Below are 12,242 nucleotides of genomic sequence, written 5' to 3' on the forward strand. Positions count from 1 at the left end.
AAGCCCTGTATTGCTATTGCAATACTCTATCAGATGGAAGCATAGTGGAGAGTGTTTTCTCTATCTTGTCTACATCTGTTGGCTCTTTCTCACAAAACTTCAACTTAGAACAAATCCTATGAACAACGTTATTATAGTCTACCATAGATTTTAAATCTTGGAGACATAAATAATTCCATTGATGATTGGCCTCAGGCCAAAAGAGTTCTTTTTGCTATTCATATCGCTCTTTAAGAGCGACCCATAATTCACGAGGATTTTCAATCATAAGGTATTCAGATTTAATGTCCTTATGAATATAAAACCTTAGCAAAGCTAAAGCAGTATAGGTATGGTTATCTTGCAGGACAACCCCTGTTTGGGGTTCCTAAATAGTAGCTAAAAGACTACGAGATGCAAGTGCTATCTTGATATCAGAAGCCCATGTAGGGTTATTGCTACCATTTAATGCGAGATCCTCGAACTCCTTAGTGGCCATGATCCTATGTGGACAACCATGGATTAATTAATTTACCGTATGGTAAATTAAAATCAATATGGTAATGTTGTAATACTAAATGCAATATTTTTAAAGTTTATATCTTATCATAGTTTTAGAGTGTTGTATGTAATCACAAAATTGTATAGACCATACAACAAATCATCATAATTTTTTTATATGCATAAGACATATAGTCTCTAAGTCAAGACAAAGAGTAGATCTTTATGGTAGGTAAATATATTGCTGCCTAAGCACGGTCTCTAGGCAGGATAATTCACAAGTGAATTAAACGCAGCCATTGCTTAGGACTCTACCATCTTGTGTAATAGCAAAATAATATGATAAAAATGGTAATCATCACGTGGATGTAGACCATTTATAACAATCCAAAACCATTATTTTGGGTAAAAACACAATGTAGGTAATCATCAAGTTTCAAAGAAACATGATGTAGACCTCTTAGTAACGGGTGATTTGATCACTGCTATGTCATGGTCTATAGGCAGGATAATTCACAAGGAATTAAATGCAGCCAATGTCATAGACTCCATTACCTTATGTTAATTAACCAAAACAATCAAGATATATATTGCAATTTTAAACCTACGGTAATTATAGTTTTCTAATTCTGTGGATAACTTTGTTAAATTGCATCTAAGTCACTAGCTAATTTAACATGTATGTGGTGCAAAAAAAGGGGTTTAGGGGGCACCAACATACCCAATTCTATTATAAAATTATAAATGCAACATATATGTTGGTGCAAAACAGAGGATTTAGGTGCACCAACATATTCCAATTTAATAATCAAAGTCATAAGTGTAATATGTATGTGGTGCAAAATTGGGTTTGGATGCACCAACATACTCCAAAATATAATAGAATCATATATTGCATTGTAATATAATAAAGCCAAACCACATATATATATATATACAATGACAATGTACAGCAGGTACAGAGCAACATCAAACAATACAAATAACTGATGTTCTTGCATAAAATGAAGTTAGCTAAACCATATGCTAATTAATAGTACTACTGTTAAAAAGAAAAATAACTAAGAAATAAAATTTCTAGGTATCAAAACAGGGCAAAGTCAGCCCAGGCGGGGAGGGCGGCCCCGCCAGCGGCCAGGCGTGGCCCAGCCCCCTCCTCGGCCGAGGAGGAGACGAACACGACTCCGAGGGCGTTTCTGAGCGGGAGGGCGTTCTGGTGCAGGACATGGCGGTGGTTGTCTGCCATGTCAGCGTAGGAACGTGGTTCGGTTGGTGGAGGTGGCGGCGGGAGGGCGATGTCAACGTCGTAGGCGAAGCCGGTCGGCCACATCTCCGCACCGCGCGCTGCGGTTGGGGAGCGGAGGGACGCCATGGTGCGCGGCCATGGAGCCACCGCCTCCATTCCATGGCGCCACCGCCTCCATTCCATGGCAGCGCGAGTGGGGCCAGTGACGTCGGTGGTGGTGGCGGCAGCAGTGTCACCGGCGGTCTCGGTAGCATCGACAGCATCGGCAGCAACGACGGTATTGACGGTGTCCCTGGCGGCGCCCCCACGCGCCTCACGAACATGGTTGGGCCAAGCGTCGGGCCAACGCCGGGGGCGAACTACAGCGGTGACGACAACCACGGCGATGAATGACGGACACTGCTCCCTCCAGTGCGGACTCCGCGGAAGCGACGAGGAGGGATGCGTTGGTCGGAGATGTCCCGGAGGGCACGACGGACGGCGCCCTGCAGCATGAAGCGGCGAAGGCCTCCGGCGTGGTTGCTGCGGGCGATGGCGTTCTCCACGGTGTCGGTGATGGAATCGACCATCGCATTCATGGAAGGTACAGGAGTCATCATCTTCTACCTTTGGATGCAGCGACGCTAGTGTTTCCTTGTCCGGCGAACTCTCTCCTTTCCCTTCTCTTATTCGCGTCAGTGGTGAGCGAACGTGTCTGGTAATGTATTATGAGTGAAAAGTGTTGGATGAAAAAAATGACCGATGTCTATTGATGATGAAAAGTGTATGGGCCTGTTCGCTTGGAGGAATTTGGATGGTTTAGGAGGAATGCTGGAGGAATTTGTGAAGAGAAAAACACTGTTCGAGATGAAAAAAGAAACGGATCAGATTTAAGGTATATATTATGAGCCAAAGGACACTTGCCTTTTGGCCAAAATGTGTCTCTACAGGATCCAAAAGGTGCCTCTATACGAACCATCATTAGTAGTTGCTAATGATGAGGATTAACTATCTAATTAACTAATTGGATCACAAAATTATTAATCTTAACGGGTTGTTATATTTTATTAAAAAGAATAAAAAATGCTTCGTACTATTTTTTTAGAGGGTACTATTTTAGTTTTTTTTTATAGGGTACTATTTTAGTTATTCTAGCTATAAATCAAGATAGTAGTACGCGACAAAATATTAGTTACAGCACTATTTATCGATTTCGACAATTGAAATTGGTCCACAGATAAAAAGGTAGGCGAAACCCCCTTTTTCTTCTCCCTGCGGATTGGTGCAAAAAAAAAAACTAAAAAAGCGAAAACCGGTTGAATTCCTCCCCGTTGGATCCGAGCTGTTTCACCGTGCCTGTGCTGCGTCTGACGTGTCACTGTTCGCTTTGACACGCTTGACCCGCGGGAAGCAGCCAGCCAGCCAGCAGCTCCCGCCCGCGTCGCATGCGACAGACAAGCCGACGACCAGTCAACCCCACCCTCAGTGGCACAACCGTAAATCCACCTCCCCATCTGCCGTAACAATAAACAGCGCTTAATTAATCAATTAATTAATTAGCCCGCGTGACGCCAAGCGCCTTTTCCGTTCCCGGTTCTGCCCCCGGGTTCACGCCTTCATGGTACGGCGCCAAGCAATGGGCAACTCCCGGTCTCGGGTTCCCGCATTAAAAACCAAGGACGAGCACGTGGGCCCCGCGCCCCCCGCTCTTAAAGCGCGACAATTTCGGCCCCCGTTTCTTTACTGCGTGGCGGGGGTGGCTAAATAATTTAATATTCCCCTGATAACCTAATTTATTTCATTTTTTTAATCCCGCAATTTCGCCCAGCGCGGCGGCACCCCTCCCCTGCCTTTTTTGCTTTTATTTAGTTTTGGCTTTTTATTTCACTCGCCCCCATTTCCGCCGCCCCTTTTGCTCCCCCCTCTCGCCTTGCGACCTCCGCTTCGTCCGCCTCCTCCTCCCGCTGCTGCTCCTGGTTTATTTGGCGATTTTTTTTTCACTGGTGCACGGATTTTTCGAGGAATATTTCGGGATTTTTGGGGGATTTTTTTGTGGGGCGAAATTTTGGTTTTTTCTTTTTTTTTTTTTGGAGGCGCCCGGGTGCTGCGAAAGGAGGGGAGATGGGGAGAGTGTGCGTGAGCTCCAATGGCGACTGCACGTGGCGGGAAGCTTAGTAGGAGGAGGACGACTACGAGCAGGCGGGCGCGTGCGTGGTGCTGCGTGCATGGAGGCCAAGCCGGGGGAAGCGAGTGCCGCGCCTGCTCCTGCTTCTGCGCCTCCGCCTATGGCGGCGGCGGCGGTGGCAGCACCAGTTACCGCGGCGGCGCCAACAGAGGCGACGGTGAGCTTTCAGCAGCCTGCGCCGGCGGCGGAGAGGGGTAGCTCGAGCGCCGTGCTGGTGCCGCCTCTGGCTACGGCGGCGGGAGGAGGCGGTGCGATGGCGCTCGGGCCGGTGCTGATGAAGGTGCCGAAGAAGCGCGGGAGGCCGCGCAAGTACGGGCCGGACGGGAGCCTGATCCGCCCGCTGAACGCCACGCCGATCTCGGCGTCCGCGCCCATGCCCACCGCCGTGGCGCCGGGGCAGTACACGCCGGCCTCCGCGGTGGGCGCCGCCATGAAGCGCGGCAGGGGACGGCCCCTCGACTTCGCCGCCGCCGCCGCCAAGCAGCACCAGCAGCAACACCATACCCAGCACCACCAGCTCCACCACCACCAACACCAGCAGCAGCAGCAGTTCGGCTTCCACTTCAACTCCATAGGTACGAGTACTTCCAAATCTCTCGCTCGCATCGCATTCATTTCCCCTCTATTTTTTTCCTCCTACTAGATACATAGTAGATTAATTAAACCCTCAAAAATCTATTTTTTTTTTGGGATAATCATAATCCACATCGTATTCCAGAGATAAGGATTGGATTTTCACTCTCGCTTTTTTTCCCGACAAATTCCTCGACTAGAGGAGAATGGATGGATGAGCGGCGGGGGAGGAGCCAATGGCAGTAATTGGGTGGCGGCGTCACCCGCTCACTCCTTGTCATGACACTCTGTCTGTGTCTGTCCCTCTCTTATCCGAATTTTTCTTGTCTTCTCCACTCTACGCAGCTCGTGCTGCACTGCATGATCAGATACTACTAGTTCGCATGGTCAGGGACCTCAGGCAGGCAGACTCATGCGGCTGGTTGGTGCGCTGGGTTCCAAGATTCGTGGCTCGGCCGTGGAGCAAAGTGGGGGCCAGATGGAGGCATATCCTCCTGTCTGAATCCGACCCCCGTTTTGTTGGTTGCTCTCAGGGCTTCTTGGTGTTCTGTGGTGGGGTTCTTCCCCCGTTGTGGGGATGCTTGCCATGGTGGTGCTGCCGTGCTTGTGGTTAACAGTCCAGTCCTGGAACAAAGTATGGGAGATACAAATCATTTGAAGATCCTCCTTGTTAGGTTCTACCGTGGTGCCTGCCCTTTTGTCATCCTTGTGTCTAGGGTCTCTGGTAGGTCTGAAGGTGATGGTCTCATGTATATGTTCAGACATATCTGTTTTCCATGGTAGGTGGTGACAGTATGACTGGACTGAGAATGTAGAGTGAATGCTTGGGGATACTAGGGGCCTGTTTAGTTCCACTCCAAAATGCCAAATTTTTCAAGATTCCCCGTCACATCGAATCTTTGGACACATGCATGAAGCATTAAATATAAATAAAAAATAAAACTAATTACACAGTTTAGACGAAATCCACGAGACGAATCTTTTAAGCCTAATTAGACTATGATTGGACACTATTTGCCAAATAACAACGAAAATGCTACAGTTGCATTTCGCCAAAAATTTCGTCATCCAAACGATACGGTGGTAAAAGTTTGTATGGCTGGACTGAACATTCACAGTGAATGAAATATTTATGGGATTCTGTACTTCTAGAAGTGAGAATCATCTTTTGTTGTCGCAATTGCGTAGCTAGACGCTAATCTTTCTCCCGATGTTGCACAGACCTGATTTCTTGATGGGTTCACTATCATAGATTCGTAATAGAGTGAACTATCTTTTTCGAGCAAAATGGCACTTTGTAGTCCTTTCATTTGGTCAGTTTGTTCTGCTGTAATCTGTCATTACTTTCTTAACCGTGCTATGTGCTGGCAGGTGACATGGTGTCATGTTCTGCTGGTGCTAATTTCACTCCGCATATAATTACCGTCGCTCCTGGTGAGGTATGGATCTAGATGTTATCTATGATGTGTACAGCTGCCGTTTACACTTCATCTCATTTGGTGATTTCTGGTTCAGACTGTTTCTGAGTTCTGACCAGACAGTCAGTATATGTACCTTCATCATCTTTCTTACCTGAAATATCATTTTTCTGGATCTTCAGTTATAACACGTTTTTCCCTTCAAATTTTGATTTGATCACCTATATCATTTTATATGTGTTCACACATTTTTGTTTCATATATAATCACTTCCAAGTGATGTGATGAGCACAGAGATCGAAGGACTGCACACTCTGCTTTATATGCTTTGCTTTTACATGATTAACCAAAGCAAGTCATGATCTCAAAATGCTCTTATTTCAGTATTCCTTTCCATTCCTTTATCAGATAAGGAGAGGTGAACACATCTTATTTTGCATCCCTGTTGAATTTATCAAAGATTGAAATGAATTCTGCCTTTATTTTCCATGTTGAATTCCTGCTCCACTTACGGTTACAGCTATACTATTCCTTTTCCTGAAGTGATCTGTATCTTTGTGCGAAAGAGTGATCTGTATTTTCTCTGTTGGTTCAGGATGTGACGATGAAGGTTATATCATTTTCCCAACAAGGACCACGAGCCATCTGTATTCTCTCAGCAAACGGTGTGATATCGAACGTTACACTTCGTCAGCCTGATTCCTCTGGTGGCACGTTAACTTATGAGGTTAGCCATGGATGACACTTTTACTCCCTTCATGGATTGACACACAAAAGTTCTTACTGCACGCATGGTTTCATATGTATGTCTGTGTGGATGCAGACAAAGGATTCTGAGTGGTCCTACTTAACCCCATCTATCTGATGCCTTGTTTTGGTTGTAGGGACGCTTTGAGTTGCTGTCCTTGTCTGGGTCCTTTATGCCAACTGAAAACAGCGGAACACGAAGTCGATCAGGTGGGATGAGCGTGTCCTCTTGCGAGCCCAGACGGCCGTGTTGTCGGTGGCGGAGTTGCCGGCCTGCTGGTGGCAGCAAGTCCTGTTCAGGTATGCGTTTGCTCGCCCGCTTTTCAAGATCTGAATGCCTGCCTATTAGTATAAATCTCAATTGTACAGCTGATCTAGCAAAACTGCATGCCCCGTGCGCAGTCTATGGCCAGAACTGTTCCATCTATCCTTCTAATAACTATAGTCTGTCTGTTGCCTAAATAAGCTCAAAGTGTAACTGACAGTCAAGAGTCCGTTTGGCAGATTGTGGTTGGGAGCTTCCTGCCAAGCTACCAGATGGAGCAGAAGAACAAGAAGCCGCGGGTGGACGCGGCGCCCACCACCGTCCCGCAGACGCCTCCCGCGGTCCCGATTTCAAGCGCGGACACCCACAGCAGCGAGCAAGGGCAGCAGAGCTCCGCGGCCCAGAGAGGGATGACCTCAGGAGGAGCCTATGGTGCAGACCAGAGCTGGGCATCCCCTGCGCAGCAGCCGATGGCTGAGCTGTCCAGGACGCCGTCATCAGGGGACCTGAAGATGACCGCGTCCGGATCATGAGCACTCTGAAACCCAGCCGGAGCTAGCCACACACTGACTGGGAGCCAAGGTCCCCGCCGGAAGATGGATCATGGAAGGATGGATGGATTGGTTCATTTGTTCCTGACTTGTGAAAGATGTGTCTACTGCAGATCTCGCACTAGGGCGGCCTAATTGTTGCTGTATGATGAGGCAGGCAGGAGGAGAGACTAACAGCTGCATTTGCTGTAGCCGTGTGACCTTAGTGTTGTACCCCCCCTTACCTGGTAGGGTTTTGTAACACCCATTGTCGGAGAGTGTGCGTGTGTGTAATAGGTATTACCACCACAGTTCTAGTGTGCTAGAGGCGTGTGTTATTTAGGCGACCTTGTCGATTAATTCTTGTGTTGGATTATTACCTTACCTTACGTACGTGCTGGATTAGTTGGTACCCTGTATCTGTATTGGATCTGGATCACCCCACCCCAGGATTAAATTAGCATCAGAAATTCTCCATGTTCGCTGTTAGTCTGTTACTCTGTTACTACTCTACACACTGTTTCCTGTGTGTCTCGTGTGATGTCGTACGTAATAACGTACTGATTGTTCACTGGCAGCGTTGAGGTGCACCTCGTTTTTGAGCTTGCATTGCATGCTGGCAGGTAGGGGTAGTTGGTGTTCGATTTCTTTTTTCATGTCTATCAGTGGGCTCGGAAGGACACGTCATCAGATGACAGCAACGAACTCTGGGAAAGAACCTGCTGAAACTGCCTGGCACTGGAAGCTGGATACAGTACTCCTAGCAGTGAAGATACCCTTCCTGCCGCGGAGGGAAGCATCAAGGGCCTTGTCTGTCCACGGGCTCTGAATTCCGATCCTCTCTAGGCCGCGCCCGGATCGATCGAAAAGCAGAGACAGAACTGGTGGCCTGGTGGGCCGGCCTCCGTACGGAGCGGACATGGACGACTGCAGGCAGCAACGCAGGCAGGCAGATGTGGGCGTCCACTCAAAAAAAAAAAAAGTAGGTGTGGGCGTGATGATTGCGGGCTCACTAAATCGCGAGCGATCACTAGTTTTGAATGTGGCGAACAATATTCAGACAGCATTGCATGCAGCTCCCCTGCATGTGCCGACTAAAGCATATATACTTCTGACTCGCTGAGGGCAGTCCCAATGGTACATTGATGATGGTTTCTATCCTTATTAAATGACTTGTCACGTAGGTAAAACGCTGACACGGCAACATAATTAATGAAGAAAGAGAGCAAAAGTCATAGAAATTGTTTCTTCATGAAGAAATCAGGTCTATTCTTGACCCAATGCACCAAGAAACCATGAAATCGTCATTGGGGAGAAACCACCAGTTTCTAGGGAGCTCGTGTCGCACTCCCATTCGAGGAAGAAGATAGAGTTGGGAGAGAGAAAGAGAAAATAATTATTACTCATAGAAACCATGGGTTGAAAAGCAGTACTTTTTTGTACAGTATCCTATGTTATAGAAACTACTAATTTTTTTCATTGGGACTACCCTGAGCAACAACAAGACTATAGGTTGGTTAAAGCAGCTTTTTAAACACCTTATTTTTAAGGGAGGCAACTAACGCACGGCCGGCCGTAATATAGACCAGCCGGCCTTGCCATTTCTAGTAAAGTGCAATTATTATATTTCTTTTTCAGCAAGGATGCTAATCACGCTGGCTTGTTAACGCGCGGAAGAAAACTATACCCGCCGTATGTAACGGCAAGTATAATAGCAGGCTGTAAGCTGACTAAATGTTGAGGTGGAGGAGAGAGAGGAGAAGCGGGCTGTAAGTTTACAGCCGGCTTGGGCACAAGAACTAAGAAAGTATGTGAGAGAGACACGTGGGCCATGTATTAACTGTAAAGAGCTAACTACTGTATGAGTGGACTGAGAAAAGGCTGCAAGAAACCTTACAGCCAACAAGCCAGCTGTATTATTAACCTTGCTCTAAACTAGACTACTCACGGCTTGCGCGGCCCAAGCCCAAATACCGACCACAGTTTATGGGAAAAAAGCAAATCAGCCCCAAACATACGCTTTTAGGTACTGCATGTATTAAGTTCAAAAAAGGACAATGTATTCAGAAAAGTACACATTTGCATCTGCAGTTTTCTAGAGCATAATACTATACATCTAGTCCCTAGGAAAGCACACATTTTCACGTCTTCTCTGTCCATGGCCTACATCTTGCCTATCTGTACATGGCCTCCTTCATGTTAAAAAGAGGATAACATGTGTCATAAATTTGTTGCTGGATGGATACAAAAAAAAAAGATGCATATATTAAAAAAATAAAAATCTTAAGTTGCCTATTTGAGAAGACATCATTGTTCCTGGAGCCTAGGTTGCTGCTGCTAATGCTGTAGTAGATTGCATTTTATTAAGCAATTTAAGTGTCAATCGTTTGGCAACAATGCCTTCCTAAATAGGCAATTTAGCCTATTCTTACTAGTCAAATGAACAATATTTGTCGATCACTGACCAACTCTTTTTGTTTAAAGGTACATCACTGTAATTTAGCCTATTCTTACTAGGGAATTTAGTGTTCGTTAGAACATATTGTTTGATCCCTGAAAGAAACAATTTTGTACTTTGAACTATTTTTTTAGTACACTGACCAAGCTATTTCAATTTCCATATTGCTATATGATGCATAGTACCAACTGATTCTTGACATCACTTTATCAAATTAAGCCAGATTGTGCAATCCGGACACTGTACATGTAGACAACTTTGTCCGATCATGGCTAACTAGAAAGAGATTTACAACAAAACGTGCAATAGTTATTACTACTTAATGTTCACATCACAAAATGATGTGATGGGAGAAGTGAAAAACTGAAATTTTGGGCACTAAAGGCTAAGAACACTGACTGAAACTAAAAAAAATGCAGACTGAAACTAAAAAAATGCAGGCCGAGTTACAGCAGCTAGCTAGTGAATAAAAATTGATTAAATCTTAGTGAGAGCAAGGAATGATCACATAAGCACATCAATTTCGGTCCACTGAACTGCTGCTGGTAAACTAAAAACTGTAGAGAGAAACATGACGACAGCTGATGTTTTGCAGAACTGCTGCTGCTGCTGCTACAAAATTACCGAGCACTCAAACATGCTTTCTAGGAGCCGAAGTATTGCCAGTAACTGAAATACAGTGTAGATACTAAGGCCCCTTGCAGGCTTTGCGCGGCTCCTCGATGGCTTCGGGCGAAGCTCTGGAGGACGGCTTGCGGCAAGAAGCGAAAGCCCCGCAAAACCTGGTGACTCAGTTCCTCCCACGCGAAATACTGATTTCGGCCGGCTGTCACTCATCCTGTCCCGGCTTGCTCTCCTCCCCGACGCCGCCTCCCTACGCCGCCCCGTCGGCCTTGAACTCCGCCCTGCCGGCTTCTCCATGCTCCACTCCGTCGGCCTCGAGTTCCGCCCCACCGCCAGCTTCTCCCTGCTCCGCTCCGCCCCACCGCCGACCTCTCCCTGCTCCACCCCGCCGGCCTCGAGCTCCAGCTCCGCCCCACTGTCGGCCCCTCCCTGCTCGGTGGGCCGGCCTCGAGCTTCGCCCCGCCGGCCTCCTGCTACACCCGAGAGAGAGAGAGAGAGAGAGAGAGAGAGAGAGAGAGAGAGAGATGGATGGAGGGAGTGGGTGCCGGTAAGGAGTGAGGCCGTTCCGATAAGGAGAAGAAAAGAAGGGAGAAGGAAAGAAAAAGAAAAGAAAGAAAGAAAGAAAAATAAAGAGAAAAAAGAAAAAATATAAGGGTATTTTGGACATTTCACATCTTCTTTACACTAGGAGAAGTCGTTTTGCCAAACGTTTTCGTACAAAATAAGCCAAAGTAAAAAAAGACTGCTTTTCCATACGAGCCAGAGCTGTTTTTTCACGAGCCGGAGCCATGCCAAACGGGCCCTAAACTAAAATTTCTAAAATGAAATGGACTGCGTAGTGCAATATAAGTCAAGATTCGAGGTTACACATTTCGTTGAGACACCACTCCAGGGATTTCAGGAGTGAACCATAAGTATAAAAATCTGGGCATGATTAAAAGAATCTAGTTATGCATAAAAACTGAAATAGACGGGTGTAAAAATCAGCCACGAGCCAAAAAACCACAAAATAATCTATACTTCAAAATATTTAGCGTGCAATTTTTAGCTTAAGCAAAACCTGATCTGGTTTGAGAGGGACCATATGTGCATGTTTTAAACTTATTTGAAACCATAAGTTATTCTTTCGAGCCATGGTTTAATTTTATTTAGGACTAATCCAACAAAATGATATCAAATGTTCATGTTTCTATTACTAATTCTTTCAGAACATTCTATTTCAACTTGTAATAAAACTATAAAACTTCATGTAACAGTTAGTGCATACGGTTCATAAATTGTTGAATCAATAAGAATATACTTTTAACAAATTCATAATAGATGTTGAACATAACGCATACTAATTCAGTAATGAGGTGTAAAATTTGGATTAACTAAAATCAATGAGTTCATTTATTCAAATCCATAAAATGTAAGCGATAGTGAGACTACAAAATGAATAAAAGAAAAGGAATTAACTTCATTTCTCCCGACGGTAATTTTGTCTTTACATGTGCACACATCCATCTATAGCTAACAGATGAGATCCAATGCACTTGCACTGATGGAAGCCTCTGGAAGCCGGCCTTATCACAAGCCCCCGGTATTAATTGTCTCTCACTTATCTCCTCCCTCTCTCTCCCCTACGATGCGCTCGCTAGACACCCCCTCCACCTCCATCTCCGCCATGGTGGACAGCGAAGACGTTAGCGTCGTGCGTGTCTACGACTTCGACGGCTGCCCCATGGAGTGGTGCAT

At 46.0% G+C, this 12,242-nt stretch overlaps 1 protein-coding gene across 1 annotated transcript; it reads left to right on the plus strand.

Moving 5' to 3' along the window:
- Positions 1-3,464: 3,464 nt before the first annotated feature.
- On the plus strand, positions 3,465-7,928 carry LOC136500521 (AT-hook motif nuclear-localized protein 1-like). Its single transcript, XM_066495891.1, is given in 6 exon segments — positions 3,465-4,465; positions 5,835-5,902; positions 6,477-6,608; positions 6,766-6,855; positions 6,857-6,928; positions 7,133-7,928. Coding segments are annotated over 6 exon segments (1,191 nt in total). The 5' UTR covers positions 3,465-3,930; the 3' UTR covers positions 7,427-7,928.
- Positions 7,929-12,242: the final 4,314 nt, after the last annotated feature.

Source organism: Miscanthus floridulus, chromosome 13, assembly GCF_019320115.1.
Source record: "Miscanthus floridulus cultivar M001 chromosome 13, ASM1932011v1, whole genome shotgun sequence".
NCBI lineage: Eukaryota > Viridiplantae > Streptophyta > Magnoliopsida > Poales > Poaceae > Miscanthus > Miscanthus floridulus.